General features: G+C 37.4%; 1 protein-coding gene across 7 annotated transcripts in view; it reads left to right on the top strand.

Moving 5' to 3' along the window:
- The window catches only part of ADCY7 (adenylate cyclase 7), a 67718-nt gene that overhangs the window by 23238 nt on the left and 25274 nt on the right, over positions 1–19206 (top strand). For 4 of the 7 annotated variants that reach the window (XM_054198438.1, XM_054198434.1, XM_054198435.1 and 1 more), the window contains 6 exons: positions 10039–10581; positions 11823–12023; positions 14093–14257; positions 15064–15213; positions 17475–17623; positions 17939–18050. In XM_054198438.1, coding sequence (XP_054054413.1) covers positions 10411–10581; positions 11823–12023; positions 14093–14257; positions 15064–15213; positions 17475–17623; positions 17939–18050 — 948 coding nt within the window. In that variant the 5' untranslated portion in view covers positions 10039–10410. Of the gene's footprint in view, positions 1–3196; positions 7099–8668; positions 8721–10038; positions 10582–11822; positions 12024–14092; positions 14258–15063; positions 15214–17474; positions 17624–17938; positions 18051–19206 lie in introns of those variants that run through there. The other 3 variants (XM_054198440.1, XM_054198437.1, XM_054198439.1) reach the window with 3 other exon arrangements.

The raw sequence follows: 19206 nt of genomic DNA, 5'->3' as shown, positions 1-19206 counted from the left end.
ACTCTTGCATTTTGGTTGTGGTGTTTGGCAAAATCACTTTATAAAAATACTTGGTTCTGTAATAGAAATCTGTACTGATAACAGAGTATAGTAGGAACATAGTGCTGATTTGTGCTTTGAGCAGCCTTAAAGGTCCGTTACCAACTATTTAGTGACACATTTTCCATGTACATGTCAGTGTTAGTTCATATGAAATATTAGAGCCTGGGGAAAAAAAAAAAGCTGAAGAAACTGAAGTTGTTGTTCATGTCAGTGTGTTAGTTGAATTTCAGATGCCTGTATGTATATCTACTCACTCCAGTAGCGTAGAAGTGTTGTAGGTAGGAAAGAGAGGGTTTTGTCTTTGAGCCTCCTTCTCTGTTTTACTGGTTTTAGTTGGATTGAGCCTAAATAGCAAGTGATTTCTTATCTTGCTCTGGTCAGGTTTTATCTTCTTCCCGCCCATAGCGTGACCCTTATCCCTTGCCATATTGTGATTGCACCCGTTCTGTGCAAATACACTATTTACCCTAGAGGTGGGAAAGATGCATTTCTATGTTGAACTGTAACACTCCCCCTAAATAACTAAGTGAGACAGGGAAGAAATAAGAGTAATGTGTGATGCCTGTTACACTCCCGTTCACAGTGGTGATTTTTTTGTTTGTTTGATTCTTTTTTTTCTTTTTGAACCTCTGTTGGTATATCTAGCCATAGTTAGAAGAGCCAAGGTATGTCCTTTTATTCTGTCTCTGTCACATCAGCTAATACTGCCATACAAATGACAGAGATTTAATTCTAGATGTAATTAAGTAATTATATTGAAGTTTTGCAATCTGAGAACTTTTTTTTGCCAGATGCTTATAATTCTGTGTCCTAAATTATGTCCGAAAAAACCTCATGACAGTTTAAACATAACTTTCTTGAAGTGATTTTTTTTTTTGCTTATCACTAATGTCAATATAGGCTGAGTATTACCTAGTGTAATACCTTTTTTTTTTTTCCTTAAAAAAAAAAATCTTCTGAAAACACCAGGGGTATTCTAGTAGAAATTATTGCGGCTTACAAAAACATACACTCCATCCCTATTCCTATTTCAGTTGAAAACTACTTTTTTCCCCATAGTGTTCAAGTTAAATGTTCTACGTTTCAGGTGTTTTTTTCCTACAGTTTATATAGCTTAATATTGCAGGTTCTATTACTATAAATAACTGCACAATTATATTTTGATATAATTAAACTGAAATTACATAATGCGAAGCTATCCTGACTTCTGAGGATGCTATGTTCAAAGACATGAATTTTAAATAGGTCACTGAAACTTAGTGTTAGTGGAATATCGACTTTCGTAGCGGTAAGTTCAATTTTAAATCAGCTAAAGTCAGAAAATCTATCTGTAAGATGTGACAGGGAGTCTAAGAATCATGAAATAATCATGCAACTTGGACTTTGAAAGATGCAAAGTACAGCTTAATTCCCTTCTGGTGTGATACATCTTTTTACACCCTGGAGTGTGCTGCTTATGAAAACTAATATTATAAAAGGACTTTTTTCCTTTTACTTTTTTTCCTGCTGAGCCAGGCTCAGCAGTTAATTGTAAGGCTTACTAGATTTGATGGTTGAACCATCATGTGTTTGCACAATAAACTACTTTAGAACAGTAGTAAACCCTCCCATGTAATTCAGTTGCACCAATCTGGTTATATGGATTCTTCTTGGTTTTTACTATCTTAATTTGTGAGCTAGTCTTAAATTATAAATCTTCAGTTTCCTGAGCCATCTCCTGTCACCATTTCTCTGTTGTACCTGGATCAGTAGCATAAAGATTTCTTTCGGTGACTGTAATCTCTTTCCTCAAAGCACATCCTGTAATAATAGTGATATTTAAAAATGAGCAACAAACCCCCAGACCCTAGAAGTGATATTCTTTTTCTTAGGCTGTAGACTCGTGAGAAGTGATGAATCAATTTAACAACTCACTGCTGCCCTTGCTCTCCTACTTTTGGTTTGCCTTTCCCTTCCAAACACTGGGCCAGTGCCAGAGCTGGCTGTCACACTGCACCACCCTGACAGAGAAGCGACCTGCCAAAAATAGCTTTCTGTTGTTGTATTTGGTGAATAGGCTCATCAGAGAGCCTGGTGGGTGCAGGATCTGGTTGCCGGGGCAGGCAGGTGGTGCAGCTGGCACAAGACAGGGTGTCAGAGTGGATGAAACCTTCTCCTTTGGGTGGCCTGAGCCAGCTGTTGGACTCAGGTGTTTGTGAAACCACAGCCTCTGTTATTCCACATCTTCCATTTCTACTAGTGACTGAAAAACTGTTTACAAATTTAAAAACTTGTTATTCCTATTTTAAAGTCTGGGCAAAATATGTCACAAGAAGAAGCAATCTAATTAAATAAGAATCTAGTGATATAAGACTGTGAATTTTTAAAGTTTAATTTCTTTGCAATATATTTAGCGCTATCATTGCCGTGGCTCTCAGTGTTCAAGGGCACAGTCTAGGTGATGTAGTGTCATATTTTAGCCTGATTATTCTGACACATGGTGGGATTTCTTCTGCCTCCTAATTTTTTTCAAATGACAGACTACTTTTTTGTATTGGTTTGGCTTTTTAATGTAAATATAGTTTTGAGTGATGATGTGTTGAATCACGGAATCTTCAGAGTTGGAAGGGACCTCTAGAGATCATCTAGTCCAACTCCCCTGCTAGAGTAGGATTGCCTAAAGCACATCCCTCAGGGCTGCATCCAGGCGGGTCTTGAAAATCTCCAGAGAAGGGGACTCCACAACCTCCCTGGGCAGCCTGTTCCAGTGCTCTGTCACCCTCACTGTAAAGAAGTTTTTCCGTGTATTTGAACGGAACTTCCTATGTTCTAGCTTGTGCCCATTGCCCCTTGTCCTGTCGCTGGGAACCATTGAAAAGAGCCTGGCTCCGTCCTCCTTAAACCCACCCTTTAGATACTTGTAAACATTAATCAGGTCCCCCCTCAACCTTCTCTTCTCCAGGCTAAAGAGTCCCAGCTCTTTCAGCCTTTCCTCATAAGGGAGGTGCTCCAGTCCCACAATCATCTTGGTTGCCCTTCGCTGGACTCTCTCCAGTAGTTCCCTGTCCCTCTTGAACTGAGGAGCGCAAAACTGGACACAGTACTCCAGTTGTGGCCTCACCAGTGCAGAGTAGAGGGGGAGAATGACCTCCCTCGACCTACTGGCCACAGTCTTCCCTATGCAGCCCAGGATGCCATTGGCCTTCTTGGCGACAAGGGCACACTGCTGGCTCATGGATAATTTGCTGTCTACCAGGACCCCCAGGTCCTTCTCCTCAGAGCTGCTCACTTTTTGTGAGAAAATAGAAGGTAAATATAAGTAAGATTTTTCTGTATTGCAGAAGGACCTCTTCAGAAATTGAATGTAATTAAGGAAGGTGAAATTTCACATGAAAACCTTCAAAATATAAAAAAAAAAAGTTTATCTTTGTAAAGAAATTTACTTGTGCAAGTAGTATTTACCACTACTAACAGATAAATAATTAAAAACGCATCTCTTCTCCATTTAATGTTTTTGTATGAGTAGAAAAAGCTAAGGTGACTGCAGGCTAGCATTTGAAAGCACAACGTAAAAGGAAGAAGTGTTGTCTTTAACTTGAATGGTATTTCCTGTGGTATACACTTGGATTGCTAAAGTTCATTTGTTCACTTCCTAGGCTGAATTAGTTGTGGAGTCCGCTAGACTGTAGATTATTTTTGCCTGAGATTCATAATTCATCTACTAATCTCCTTCAATTATTCTGCTGCATGTTTATAGATTCCTGATTCCCTTTTAATATCTACTAATGGGTAATTACGGTCAGCAATCATTCTTGTCATGGAAATTGCTAAAGTAATTTCAGAAACACTGTTGTTGTTTGTGTGAAACAAACGATGGAATGGAAATCAAATCTGTAACCTCTGTCTTTGGTGCTGTAGTAGTTAAAGATGGAAAAACTGGTTCTGCTTGCTTTTGTGCAGCAGTTATTGAGAGGAATCAGGCAATGAATATCACTTCACTTGGTTCTTGCTATTAGGGTTTGTTTAAATATTTCATGGGTGAGACTGCCTTTTAGTAAACGGACAGCTTCAGATGAGCAAAACTTGAGTCCTTGGTAAATGAACAGCTAAGTGAATAAATACTTTAAAAATTGTTAGGAGGTTACTAACAATTTGTTACTGACAATACTAACGCAGAAGGTTACTGTGGATGTGTTTGTGAATACATCAGTAGTTTTGAAATGAAGAACAGAACTGCAACATACTTGGGTCCCATTTGGAAAGGCATTAACTTGTTCAGTAGCTGCTGTGAATAATTCTCCTAAGGGAGCGGAGAATAGATGTGATCACTGTCCGACTGTGCATCCAGTTGTGTGGGTGAGAGAGTGGGCAGGAGAGGGTGCAGGTTTACCAGATCCACTCCCCAGCCTCCGACCAAGCTAACACCTGAAAACTGTTCATGCTCTGCAAATACAGAGGGTAAAAGAGGGCCATCCCACAAGGTGTTTTGTTGTTATCAATCTGATTTTTTTTTTCAGGTAGCACATCATTCTTTTTGTTACTTCACCTTGCATTGGTGGGGGGAGAATGTGCTTTGTGCCACAGTTCAAGAGAGAAGTCACTGTGATGAGTGGCTTTCTGCTCTCCTGTCTCAGTGCCTTCAGTGTTCTCCTGTTTCTCCCTCTTCCATCTGCCCTCGTATTGCTCCTTGCAGACGATTGCTGAGGAGGAAGGTGCTGAAGTTACCCCAAGTAATCTCTCGGGCTGACGTGTGACCTGCAGTGCTTTAAAAAAAGGAAAAAAAAAAAAAAGGGGGGGGGGTTGTCCAATGCACCTCCATGTTGAGAGGGAAAACTGATGGGCTACTAACTTATGCTCTAGATGGAAACTGGGTGACCAAGAGGTAATTGGGACAGATGTGCATAGAAAAGTGTCTCCTACCTTGGCTCCAAGCAGGCAGTGGGGACTAGGGGCTTTCTGGAGGCAAGACAATTGTCCAGATAGCAGGAAAAGTTGCTAGAACTGAAACAAAGAGCTGCTGGATAGTTGATTACTAACTTCTGCTGGCCGAAAGAGCTAGGGCCCAAGGGCACGACCCTTTAATTATTAGCAGGACAAAGACTCAAGCTAAAGTTTTAATGTCAATATATTTTGAGAGGCATCTTGAGAAGCCTGGAGCTTCACAGCATTTGCCTGTTCAGTATTGTTTCAGAGAAATAAAACCTTTGCAGCCAGAAGCTTCAAGGGGCTTATGAAATGCAAGAATTTGATGTGATTCTATTTCAAGAGATAGAAAAATGCTTGCTTCATCTGTGCTGGTTGGCGTATGCACAGGTAGGGCTGAATGAATTGCAGGGAGGCAAAATTCACCTCCATCTCACAAACATGTACATTATTTCACAGATGATCACCTGCCCAGAGAACGAAATTTGACATGCTAACAAAATTATTGGGATGACAGTTGGCTATTAGAATGGAAAATACAGTGCTGATGTGCCTTGGAAAGTAGTAACAGCCTATTTAGAAAATAAGATGGAAGAATGGTCTGTTTAGTAACTAGCTATATTATGAAAATATGCCCGCAATGCAAATGCGTGGGGGGAAGGCTGTTACCTAGTGATACATTGCGTATTTTTTATGACAAGGCTGGAAATGGCAAATGAGGTGAGTCCTTGCTGCTTTGGAGGCACAAGGAATTGTGTTCTCACCACATCAGCAGATTTGCCTCGTCTGCCCTGAACTTTGTTTGCCTCAGTAAAGTGTTGGTCTGTGCGATGCACCTTCCCAGGTTAGTTTTCCTTGTGAAAACACTTGCTTTTTTGTAGCTACTTCTCTTGAGCAAACTGCAAAAGAAAGAAGCTTTTCTGGCTTTTGTAATAGGACTTGTTAGTGTAGCCCATGGTATCATGTTTCGGTTAGTTTTCTTTAAAACACTTGATCTCTATAGGATCCGTAGTATGCTTATGTCTATTCTGCAACTGTTGAATCCAGGCCAATTCTTAAGGAAAAGTTGCTTATTGACACAAAACACTGTGGACAGTTTTAACTAGCCCAGGAGAACAAAAGAGCTTCAGTGCAAGCCTAGTAGCCTAATGACGTGTTTGCTTCATATTTTTTTTTGTAACAAAATCCTAATGGCTTTGTCAGTAGGAACCAGAGAGTTTAACAATGCTTGAAAATTCCTATCTATGGGAAGGCAAGCATAGAGCAGTTAGAAAAACCCACATTTGTGGAAGATAGAAATGTTGTCTTTTTTGCTTGCAAGGGAAATGTGGCTGTGCGTGTGCGCCAGGTCTTGCCCAGTGCTTACCTAGATAAGTTTTTGTTGCTGAATCTGAACACAACCTTGTTCCCAGTGCCTTGAAACAGAGTTGATTTGGAAGGCTGTAGCTGTTCTGATTCATGTTCTGGAAGGAATCCTGTTGTCCAATTTTTTTATGCCTATCATATGTCCAGTGTTTGTTCTTACATATTGATTGGGCAAATTTCTTTATCTGACCAAATGTTTTTCACATTAATTGGCCTGCAGATGGCTGTGGAACTCACCCAGATCTGACTAAAGTGTATTCGTTTTTTTGGTAGACGTTCCTGTAGGTTCTCAGCACAGTTTCCAACCCATACTGCTGGGGTTGTTTCTTATATATATAGTAATGTGGTTGACACATTGTTCCTTCTCCTTTCCAATTCTTCAGAACACAGTGAAGGCTTCTAAAGAAATTAGGCTTTTTTTACAATAAACCGATGATCTGAGCTCCATGGTTTTATGGCAGCAGCCCAGATCTAGTTCCCCAGTTGGCTTGGGGTGTTTGGCACTGGTGCTTCTGGGAGTGCTGTTTGGTTTTTGTGGCCTGTTGCTGTTTCAGGGTTACACCTCTCTTGTGGTGTCAGAACGGCAAATTGCCAAGAAACAATGACCCAGAAAAGCAAAAGTGATGCTGTGGTGCACAGTGCTCACGTGATCCTTAAATATATAAACAGGAGTGTGTTAAATTGACGATTTTACTAATGTGTGATGCCATCCATGAAACAGAATCTTTTTCTCTCTCAAGTCTGTTTTCTACATTTTCAGAAGGTTGCCAGAAAAAATTCAGAGAAGGGGTAAGGGCACAAAAACTGATGATTTTCAGCTAAGTCTATTACAGTTTCTTAAACAAAAGATTTTCTTGTATGTTAATGGAAAGAGGTAATGCCAGTAATGTTTTTATAAAAGAAAAAAAAGAGGGGGGCAAAAAGCTTTTTAAGTATTTGTAGTGGTTTTGGAGCTGAAATAGAATTCCTGTACTAATGTGTGTGTGTGTGTATTTCTGTTTTCAATTATATGATGATGATTAGCAGGCTATTACGTTTGTCACATGTAAAAATGCGTTTATTCAACTAATGTGTAATTGCATGATTCTCAAATAACTAATTTTGTGTGTTGCAAGTAATTTGCAATTTTAAAAAATATTTAACTGGTACTGAAGGAGCACAAGTTGCTCTGTGGTACTTTCTAAAAAGGGCAATGGGAGTGGTAGGGGGACATGGGATGCAAATTGAAACTAGTTCAGAGCTGAATTACTCATCTCAAAGTAGCATTTATGCAAGTGTACTATAGATTCTTGGTAAACCAATAAAGTACTGTTTGGGGGTTTCCTTGCCTAATAGGGTTTTGTGAAGAAAATGCTATGACCTAGGAGTAATTCATAATTACTTATATAATTCTATGAAGATCAATGTAGGAATAAAAAAAAATATAAGGTAGCAATCTCTTTTTATTAAAATGGATTAAACTAGTGAAGAGATATGTCTCTTCAACTTGGTGTCCTGTAAAATTCTTAAATAATATTCAGAGATAGTTCCAAGCTGCCATTTGACGACTTTTTCATCTTTTCAACATTAGATAACTGAACCACAGCCACACAGTATAGTTCTGTAAAATAGAGATTGTCCCTGGTGTTGTTTTTTCATTAACATGGTCAGAAGAATAAATTACAGGAAGCAAGCCGTGAAGTTATTTTTCTTGGATTTCAATATTAAGTAGCCCAAGACGGGATTACTTGTCTCTTATAATTGCAAATGTATTACTGCTTAATTAATAGTTATTTTTAGAAAATTGATTTGGTTCTGCTAACTGGAAAAATAGAGCTGCCTCTCAAAATACCTATTATCATAAAAATTACCCTCAAAATCAGACTCCTGCAAGCATATTAAAGAACCTTTTCATTGTTTTATTCTGAAAATACACTTTTAGAGGGAACTGGGATGGCAAGCCTGTCGTCTCATGTATAGTGGATCACACAGGCAGTGTGTTCCTGCACCCCCATCATGATGGTAAAGGAATTCTTCAGGCTGTTCAGCGAGTTGTCTGCCTCTGGTGCATCGCAATTGTAACCTTCCCACTGTCTATAGCGAGTTGTCTTTGTTACTGAAAGACAAATTCATATTAAAATACTTGTCCCTGTACACACCTTCTGATAGTTTCCTCTTCAGAAAAAACTTCAAGTGAAGTAATTCTGCAGAAACCTGTATGACTTGGAAAATGCATTTGGCCATGATTTCAATGTTTCAGCTTCTTCTTGTCATCTCCTTTACTTTCAGTCCCAGTGATTTCTATTATTCATTCACACACCTTTGCAAGAGCATTATTATGCACATGCAGATGGTATGAGTAACCAAATAATTTTTTCAGGTGAAAAATGGGAAACCTTTTATGAAGAAAAGTTTGGTAGTAACCAGTACAGGTGAGATATTAGGTGTACCATTAACTATACACAGGAAAGATGTATTGAAAGATGTCTTCCATTTTATTGCAGTTTTTAATACATATGTGAGTTTATTCTGGGTGTTAATGAATAAAAGACATGCAAGATGGTCTTTCTTTTTTTATGATTAATCCAAGTTTTAGTTACTCATTTTGCTGCAAAAATTAACTTTTTTTTTTCCAGTGTCAGTATTGGTATATCTGCTTTTGCCTGCCTTGTCACTAATAATTGGGTAGCATGCTAGTGTTTGGCTCTGTTTACCTAGGCTAAATCATTCAGTATGGTTTCTGAAATGTCTTCCTTAACACTCCTGGTTGTATTGTGAATGCAGACTAAACACGTGTGTGGTTAAGTGTTTTGCCTTTTGAGAGTAACTGGCTAGGATTTGGCTTCTCTACAAGTCTTCTGGCAGGTTCTTTCTCCTCAGAGCAATGGCCTTGTGCACCATGGTGACAGCAGTCAAGTGGCAAAGAAGCTGTTGTCAACTTTTAATAAGACTTCTGAAATCCCGCTTTTCATGCTTCCCTCCATCCCATCCCCCTGCTTTTTTTGTTTTATCTCTCTTGGCATTGAGAGAACGGTATTCATGAACCTATTTGAAAAACACCGGTCATTAGTAATTAACAATACAGTTCATTCCTTAATGTTCATTGTTGACAGAATGCACCTATTGCCTTGGAAACACTATTAATTAGAGTTGAATGAAATATATAGGACTAGATATTAAGTATCTTTTTTTTAAAAAAAAAAAGCTCAATGAATTTTGACAGCTGTATTCTTTTCTCATTTTCTGTACCTTCTAATCCAAGTGTGAATGGAATAAAAAACAGATTTCCAAATGCATGTTTTGGAAAAAAATAAAAACAATGTGTATTGTGACTCAAGATTTTTATATATATACATCCACACAGGCATGTACATGACTTCAAAAGAGTTGTTAGTATTCAGTTACACAACGATGTCATTTGCTCAAAAGGAAACAAATTTAGTATCTTTTTCATATGAAAATGTTTCAGTTGCTAGAGAAGGGTGCAGTGGTGTGCGCAGAGCAGCCATTGGCGAGCACTGCCCGAGCCCTGCCTCTGCGGCTGCTGGGCAGCATTGCCCACGCACGGGGCTGTTGGGCTTCCACCCTGCCAGCAAGAAACAGCTTTTGCTTGCTGGTTAGAGCATGCAGATAGGAAGTTTAAGGAATGTGCTTTGTTGTGTTTGTTTTGGTTTGTTCTTTTTTTTTCCTTGGGAAACACTGTGTACAGTTAACTGAATACATTAATTTAATAATACTGTCTCTCTGCAGAGCTCATCCCAGGAAGTGAGATTCAAGCTTATAGAAAGGAGTTAGAGACTTGCAAAATAATAATTAAAAAAAAAAGACCACGCCAAAACCTCCTAGCTGCACAAATACAAGTTGATCTAGAGATTGATGCGTAGAGCTGATGATGAATTGCCCGTGGTTTTGGGGAGGCTAAGTCTTTTGCTTTTGGTTGCACTGGAAACCTGAAGTTAATGCTCATGAGAAGTAAAATCAGAGAACGTGGGTTACTTGATGTGCCTAAAGATTGCAGAGGCAGTAGCGAAAAGACAAAACTTCTCTTTGAAGCAGTAGCTTCAGCTGTGTCTTATTGTGTGCACTGGGAACTGAGAGAAATAGCAGCCAACCTGGGAGAAAATGCCAGCTAAAGGTAAATACTTCTTCAACGAAAATGATGACTGCAAGATATCAGACCCCCTCTATGAGAAGTACCGCTACACAAGCCAGCAGCATCCACTCCTGCTATTGCTGCTCTTCATTGCAACCATCTTCTGGACTACTCTAATTATAATCTTTTTTGTCAGTCATGTGAGTATACTTTTTTTTCTTTGTGTTTGATGCTTTCAAAGCTGATGAGGAATCACTATAAAGGCACACAAAACCTTTCAGGCTAAATAATTTTTTTGAGCCACATGGTATCCAAGTTGTAATGTTGAAAGAAATCAAGTAATTGTGTATGTAATGCCTTGCATGTTTTTGAAGGGACAGGGAAGAGAGGAGACAGTGTTGTTAGGCACATGCACAGTTACTGTAAAGATTGTTCTTTCCTTCCTATATATTATGAACAAATCATAAACTATGCAAAATGGTAGTTACAATAGTAAATAAGTAATAATGGGGCAAAGGAAGGAACCGGAACCTAAGTCAAAATGTCCTGCATTTCTCATATTTTCTTTTTAGAGAAATCTAAGAAATGTAAAATAATATAGTGATTCATTGGTTATGAATACCTGAGGTGATTTTTTTTTTTTTTTTTAAGGATTTGTAGATACTCTTGGTACAACAGGTACAACAGGTGATCTGTTCAATCAATCGTTAGTTAGCAAAGAGCAGGGATCCTATAGGCATAGGAAAGATGCAGCTTAAATAATTTTTTGTTGTGTAGCATAATATGATTCTCTGTAAAGAAATCAGGTTTTCTTCAAGCCAGCCCAGTTGACAACTGGTAAAAAAGGCGAGTTGATTTAAAGATAATGTTGTAAAAAGGTAATAAGGAAGCTGTTACAATTCTTCGTTGCCTTTTAAAGCTACTTTCCAAATACTGTGCTTCATGATGAAGTGTCTTTAAGTGTCTCTCTAGCACCAGAACTAATCTTACCAATTGCACTTCTATCCCTTTTAGCTTTTATTTCTTAAAAAAGGAAAGAAGTAGCAACACTATTTGTATGTTAAAAGTCATGTCCTGTAAAACTTACGAAAAGAGCTGTTACACTCTTTTTAGCAAAGCTTGAACTCCTTAAATGTGTTTCTTTTTTGCATCTGCATTGTACAATGTAGTATAGTTAGCTTAAAAGACAAAACCACTAATTTGGGAAATAATAATGGTGGAACTGGGGTAGACTGGGTATCTATAATAATATTTATTTTATTACCTCTGTATGTGTGAATATCAGAAAGTGTTAACCCTGCCACAGCTAAACTACTTAGCTTTAAAATTTGCTAACCTGAGTTCCTATCTAAGCTGTTTCCAGGACAGTATAGATGCATTTTCCATTTTTTTCTAAAGGGGGCATTTAGAGCAAATATAACACTTTGTTTTGCTTTTGCAGGAAGCACGTTATCATCTTGCCTTCATTATTGCAGTATGTGCTGCTCTTGTCATATTTGCAGTCATGTACTTACTTTTATGTATTGAATCCCTATTTCGGAGATGGCTAACCTTATTTGGAGTTACAATTTGGATCTGCTTCCTAATTGTAGGATATATCTCTCTTTTTGAAAAAGAAAATAATTATCAACTGTGGGAACAGGTACGTATATCTTGTTCATTCAGGTACTTAAATAAAACCAGTAGTCAGCATATATGAATGTGGCTTTGTGCTTTATTTTTTCTGAATGTTATAACTGCATAATATTTTTTTTCTTGAGATTTAGGTTCACTTTCCTAAATTGGTTTTATTGATTTATTATAGTCAATTTTAGTTTGTATTCTTTATTACAGGGAAAATAGAGTTCAGCTGGGAAAATTGGATAGCTGCATAAATCTATGCAGGATTACATCTTTAAGTTGTAATTGAATTGTATTTTTATTTAAGATTTTTACTAAACTTTAATTATTATGAATTCATCTTTAAGAGAATTTTTCATTGATAATACTTGCTTTTTTAATTTATATGGGTCAAAGTGGTGTTCAAGAATGTATAAAGCACTCTGGAGCTGGGTGTGCCCTAGGGAGCATATTTTCAAATCAGTGGGAGAGGTGAAGTGAACAATAAGAATTAATGACACATCCTGGCATAGCTGGGTGTGGCTAAAGTTCATTGCTTAGTATCTCTGATCAGAAGACGGGCGATTTCATGATGCCAAAAATATCATAATTTGTAGGAAACTCCTCCTAGGCTCTCATAATGTAAATAGAGGAGTTTTTAATGAAATAAAAATGACTTTTTATCTTGTTTTACTGACTCTTCCCCTTCCCCTCTTTATTTGAAATAAAGATAGATATAAATTATCAGTTAAACAACCAAAATCTGATTTGTATTGTGGCCTGGATCCAGCACTGTGTATTTACAGTTGCTATTCAGTATTTCTTAATTTAAGGAAGAAGCTATTACCCTAGGAAAAAAGAAAATTTACTGTTCTTAACTATAAGTACAAACATGTAATGAAGCAAGATTTGGTTTTGCTGCGTTCAGTGCTGCAAGCTGAAATCTTGTGTTGCTGGCGTTTGGTAATAACTAATTAATGTCAATTTAAAGCCTTAAAATATAAGGACACCCTAGATTAGAAAGTAGAATTGAATAAGTTAATTTCAGACTTTTATCTCAAGTTATGAATTTATCACTAATTAAAACTACTAGTTAAATGCAGGTATGACCATTGCTTGTCCATGCTTATAAAACTATTACACAGTGTTCAGAACATTGTGTGGTAGGGGTTGTACGTAAGGCAGAAAAAGGTTTGTTTTTTTTTTTTAGTCCCACTAAAATAGTAAAGGTGAACATGAAAAGATTACTTTTGTTGAATGAAAACTTTTATTTGCTTGCTTGTTTGTTTATTGTTGTCCCAACCAAGCTATCTATTCTGGCAAAACATTTAAGTGCAGACTGGGCCTTGGGACTTCCTTGAGGACGTTCATGTCTGGAGCGGCACAAGTTGAGTTGCAATGAGGAGATGGAGCTGAGCCAGGAATGCCACAATATTTTCCTATGATCAGGGTTGATAGTTTCCATATATATATAAGCTAAACACTTTAACACATCTATAAATATTGATGTAAGTTTTATATACCTTGCTTCTGATGCCTAGCAGTTTAGTGGACCATTGTGCGTTTTGTAAAATCTGTGCAGCTGAACACGTAGTTAGTGGCAATAATGATTATTCTCTTGTGTCAGCACCAGAAAGCATTGCTTGGATTTTTGGTATTTATGAAATATGGAGTAAACATACATGTGATTGGGTGATGTTAAAATTAGAATAACTTGGAGGTGAGAAATCTGATTCTATTCAATATTACTATCCTTGCAATACACTGTTCCTGATAAATGAGGTACAAAGTGTATTTTCAGCTGAAATGGATAAATTAAGGATGAAGGGCAAGGACAACTGAAAAACTTAAAGGTGATATGTCATTTTAAACTGTTTTATCTATGAATCTAGAGCTGCTAACTCCCTCAAAGCTTTTAGGACTACCACTGTCGTGTTTTCAATTGTGTTTTTGAAACATCCAGCCTGAAAATGAGCAAGAATCCTGCTGCTTTCCTCTTTGTTCTGTAGTGATTCTTGTCAGGCACTTAATAACATGTATTTATAACTTATAACATGTAACATCTTTATTTTTTTCTTTTTTTTTTCTTTTTTCTCTCTCTTTCTTTCCAAGGTGCCATTCTTTCTATTCATAATCTTCACAGTTTATACCATGCTACCTTTTGGGATGAGAGGTGCTGTCATAATTAGTGTACTTTCTGCTCTCTCCCATATTATTGTTCTAAGCATCATGGTAAACACGACTTCTCAGGAAAATAAGGAATCCTTTCTATTTCAGGTAAGGAAGTACTACTTGGTTAAGTAATTAAATACCCAAGTCATATTACCATTTGATCTTGGCATAACAAATCTGTTTAGATAAGTTCCAAAATTCTACATGGATTTTCCGAATTAATGGATTTGGAGCTTGGGCCCAATGTGTTTTGCATACTTTTCATAAAATGGCAATTATTTTAATCAATAATGCACATTGGTTTTCTGACCTGAGTGAAAGAAGCAGAATGATTATTTTAATTTTTTAACTAAGTTACTGAAAATATGACAAACTTTGTCACAGTCATTTTTCAAAATCTGTGCAGTTTCAGATGGGTCTATGTAACTTCACCTGGCGCTGCCTTACAGGGTGGATCAAAAGGGCTGTTGCTGCCCTGAGGAATCAGGAGGGCCTGGGAGTGCTACTGGGTGCTTTCAGGGTTCCCAACGCTTATTAATAGGGTGTGTTCAAAGGAGCACCACAGCTCTTTTGATGCAGGTGTTGTGTCAGACTTCACACAGCATGCTGATGCAGGAGTTTGTAGACTGGTTTTTCCCTAAATCAAACACTGGTGCCTGCAAATGTTAAATGATATAGCAGAATTTTCTGTTTCATTATATTACTGTATGTTCATACAGGAATGCCTGTGACTGTGACAGTTAGCTTGTATTTCCCAGGTACAGCCTGGCTAATTGCAACACTGATTTGGCGTGTGACAGGGTAAGATGAAAATTGAACGTGGCCTGGGATTGAGTGTTTTTAAGGGACTAGTATGTGTATTAGTGAATACGGTAGTTCTGCAGTAGGTAAATATTTTTCTTCTTGTGCAGCTACTTGCCAATGCTGTGATTTTTCTTTGTGGTAACTTGATGGGTGCATTTCACAAACGCCAAATGCAAGTTGCTTCGTGGGATTTATATAGATACACATTAAAGTGCATTCAGGTCCGAATGAAATTGAAGATTGAAAAGAGGCAACAAGTGAGTGAACTAATTCATGTTATGAATTGCTTGTTTTAATTTCTTAAGTCTGTATAATTTTATAAAGTTGGTGACTAACGCATGTTGAAAGGCTTGGTCCAATCTTTGTCATACCCACCTAGTGTCAAAAATAAAAATTGTGCCATTTGTAACAAAAGAAGGAAGTTAAAGGGAGGAAGCTGTTCTCTGTGGCTTGTCTATATGAAAATCTCAGTATTTGTAACAGGAATGTAATTGCCAGTTATTTTAATTACTTTTTTCCTAGTATAAAATGTTACTGGGACTGGCCCAAGGTAATTTAAAAGAACATGTCCTTAATGCCCTGAAAAACACTTGTAATTTCAGCAGTTAGTTTATGCTTCCTATGGTCACATTTTTTTTTTGTTTTGAATTCTAAAATATTATTTATTCTTGTATTTTCTTGTCTCACAAACTGTTTTTCATTTGCTAGAAGGAGAAAATTGGAGCCTAAGGGAGAAAAAAAATCGTATAATAGATTACAGTATTTAAGCATGACATCGTTTATTTCCATAAACTCCAGTGGTATTTAAAGAATAAGCAAGGAACGTGAATTTCTTACTGAGGAAGGATTGTAAAGAAGTATCAAAGCTGAAACTAGGGCACTTTTCCTCTTTTATCCTGGTATAAGTAGGGTTAAGAACAGCAGCTCTAGAAGGCTGATGTGTACGGAATTCTCTGCCCACCAGTTGTTAGATAAAAAGAAGGGTCTGAGAAGTGACTGACTTGATCATATTGAAAAGAAGAAAATGCCACACAGCTAGTGTGATCTGTCCTCTGATGCTAATCTTGTGAGATGAGATGACAAATCTGCATGAAAGTCCTGGCAGAATTTCCCCACGCAGCAGACAGGGAAGCATCTAATCAGCTTACACAGGCAGCGTGCTCTCATTCTTTGGGCAATGTGGTAACTTGCATGGTGGCTGTTTTTTTTTTTTTTTTTTTTATGGTTGCTTGTTTGAAGTGTAGATGTGCTTAAATGTATGGACAGCTTTCTTTTCATCTGTGTTGTAATTTGTCACACAATTTTGAGTCTTCTTTTTGCCACCCACTTTTTCTCTGTGAAGATGTGAGAAATGCAGTTCAGGGTTCATCATCACTTCCTTGAAATGTGGCAGCCTCAAATGGCCCTGTTACATTCACTGGGGCTCTGCTGTCAGTTTAAATTGTTCCCTAAGGTTGACTCTCCTAGTATTAAAATGCTAGAGGAGGGGAAGGGGGTGTTTCTGGGGGCAGTCTCAAACTAAACTGCTGTCTACACCTACTGTAGTCCAGTACATGATGCTCAAGGCCTCCTTCTTCCCACTGTGATCCTAAGGCATTTGTTTTTGGTGGCAGGCACCGGTTAAGTAACCTGGCCAACTTACTGCCATCTGTATACTGCTGCATCAGGTATTCAGGAAAAGGGGACAAAATTTGGTCCAAAGGGGAACAGCATTTTACTCAGTTACACAATTTGTTGACCTTGCTGGCAATGACATCAGAAAAAGTTCCTGCTTGTAGCTGCTCCACGCAACATTTCCTCTTCTGTGGTGGCTGTCTCTGGAGTGGTAGAGCTCTTCTTGGGTTAAAAGTACTCTCTTTTTGTCTTCCTCTTCTGCCCAGCAACTTAGCAAGGTCGTCTATGAAGAACTGGCTTTTAAGTCAAAGCCAGTGTAAAACAGTGCGCTGAATAGTCAGACAATATAAGTGGTTTTTGAAGAGTCTGTATTCGCACTCGGTTCAAAAGACTGTTTCAGTGGCATCAGTTCCTGGTTCATTTAAGCTATGCAGCATGTTGTCAACACTTTGGTATCCGTTCCTGCTTTTCCAGCATTTGAAAAATCACAAGGGTTTTTAATACTGCATAGTTTTTGTTATGGAACATAAGCATTTACCAGAAGCTTTATCAGACAATGCTAACATAACACAGAGATTTCTGTATAAATTAAAACTTATTTTTTCCACCAATTGTAGTACTGACTACTGAATTCTTGCGTGTTTCATCGTTAGAGAGATGTCACATCTAGGTCACAAGGAACAAAAGAAAAAATATGCAACACCCTTGCTTAACTGTAAAATTAGTGATTTTGAGAATAGAAATGTAAAAATCTTTTCTGGAAAACCTGATGTGCATTACTAAAAAGCTATTTGAATGAAGGCATTTTATTTTTTTAATTCCTTCTTGCCATCACTAAAATCCTTCTGTTTTAAATTTACGCTCTTAAGAATTTTGCATCATCCATTTTTTGCTCTCCTTTTAGGAAAATTTGCTTTTATCCATACTGCCAGCTCATATCTCTATGGAAATGAAGCTAGCAATCATAGAGCGACTAAAGGAAACTAATGATAATAGGCAAATGCATGACAACAACTTCCACAGCCTATATGTAAAAAGGCACCAAAATGTTAGGTAAGTAGAAACTTTAGCAGTAATTGTATTAATATAAGCTGCTGATTCTTATCAGTGTATATGGTCCAGTAAAACTAAAATTTGGAGGAAGACTTTCAGGCTGAAGTGAGCTTCTTTCCTGTTGTGGGAAGATAACATGTCCTGAACTGATGTGCTGTTGTCTAAATCAGTTGAGATACCCGAACCCTTTTTTCTAGAATTGTTTTCCAAAGAGAGATGCTTTCTATTAAATGCATTTTAATATTTAAGTTGACTGTGGAATAGGCATATCTTCATATTTCAGTTATGTTGTTTTTTCCTTTTGTTCTTGTCTAGCATTCTTTATGCAGATATTGTAGGATTTACTCGCCTTGCCAGTGACTGCTCTCCTAAGGAGCTAGTAGTGATGCTGAATGAACTTTTTGGAAAGTTCGATCAGATTGCAAAGGTAGGTGTTGCAGTTTGTTGTGTAGTAGGGAAGTCTTTTCTGCAAGAGAGAAGGCAGCTGGTGTGAGTGCTTCTGAAGTCAGGAAGGAAAGACTAATTTGGCTTTAATACTAACTAGCAAAATCACATTAAAACAAAATTTTAAAACAAAAATAGGAAATTTACCAAGTTGTTACTGTAATTCCATTTGTGAGTCTGGAGGTTTATCTGTATTGTTCAGGGTGGTCTGATGGCAATAAATAATTATAATAGGGCTGTAAGAGGTACTGTATACAAGCTCTATTGAGGAGCTTTGCTGTGTTCAGTTAGAAGGATTATTTGTTGGCTCTGCAAATGGGGAACTCTCAGACACACATTTAAATTTATAAATTCAGTCATATTGCATCAGATCAAGGACAACTTTAGCTCAAGAGTAATAATTAGTAATGGATACTTAACAGAAAAGTGTAAGAATGGGAAGCAGGTTGAAATGGTCCCTATTAAGACATACCCTCACTACTGACCCTTCAGGCTGGCAGTAGTTCTCACCACTTCCAAGTGATGCTTGAGGTTCATTTTTTTGCAACTGTAATCACAAATTCAGTTTTTGAGTTCTCAGATTACAGGGACTGTATTGTGTACATACATAATGTTTGCATAATTGACTCTGTGTGACGATTTCTGTTACCCGCTAAAACTGACCCCTAATCTTGGATATATGTTCTGTCATATTCATTGATTTTTCTGTTAGTATTATGAGGCAAATATGGCTTTAGGAAAATAAACGCTGAGTATTGTTGTATCCTATGTGACACCAAAAAACAAATACCAACCCAAATTCTGGTTCTAGAAATTTAGCATTGGTAAAGTCTAAGTCAAGACTAGTGACTACCTATCAAAACTTTCCATGGTTTAAGATGTTGGTTTGATTTCATAATTGACTACATTTGGATATACTGAATGCCAATTAGAAAATTAATGGACTTGGAAAATCTTGGTTTTGTGAAATTCTAAAAATTATTAAGAAAAAGTGGGAAAGCTAAATTATTAATATAGCAGAGGAGTGAAATTGCTTTAAATTAAACCTTTGTGGATATCATTGAATAAATTTTTAAATATATTGCTGATTAAAACCTGGCTATAAAACCCTAGTTAACCTTTTTGACTAAATGACATTG

Source organism: Rissa tridactyla, chromosome 4, assembly GCF_028500815.1.
Source record: "Rissa tridactyla isolate bRisTri1 chromosome 4, bRisTri1.patW.cur.20221130, whole genome shotgun sequence".
NCBI classification, from domain to species: Eukaryota; Metazoa; Chordata; class Aves; order Charadriiformes; family Laridae; genus Rissa; species Rissa tridactyla.
Note: the sequence above shows the minus strand (reverse complement) of the source record. Positions and strands in the feature narration are given on the sequence as shown.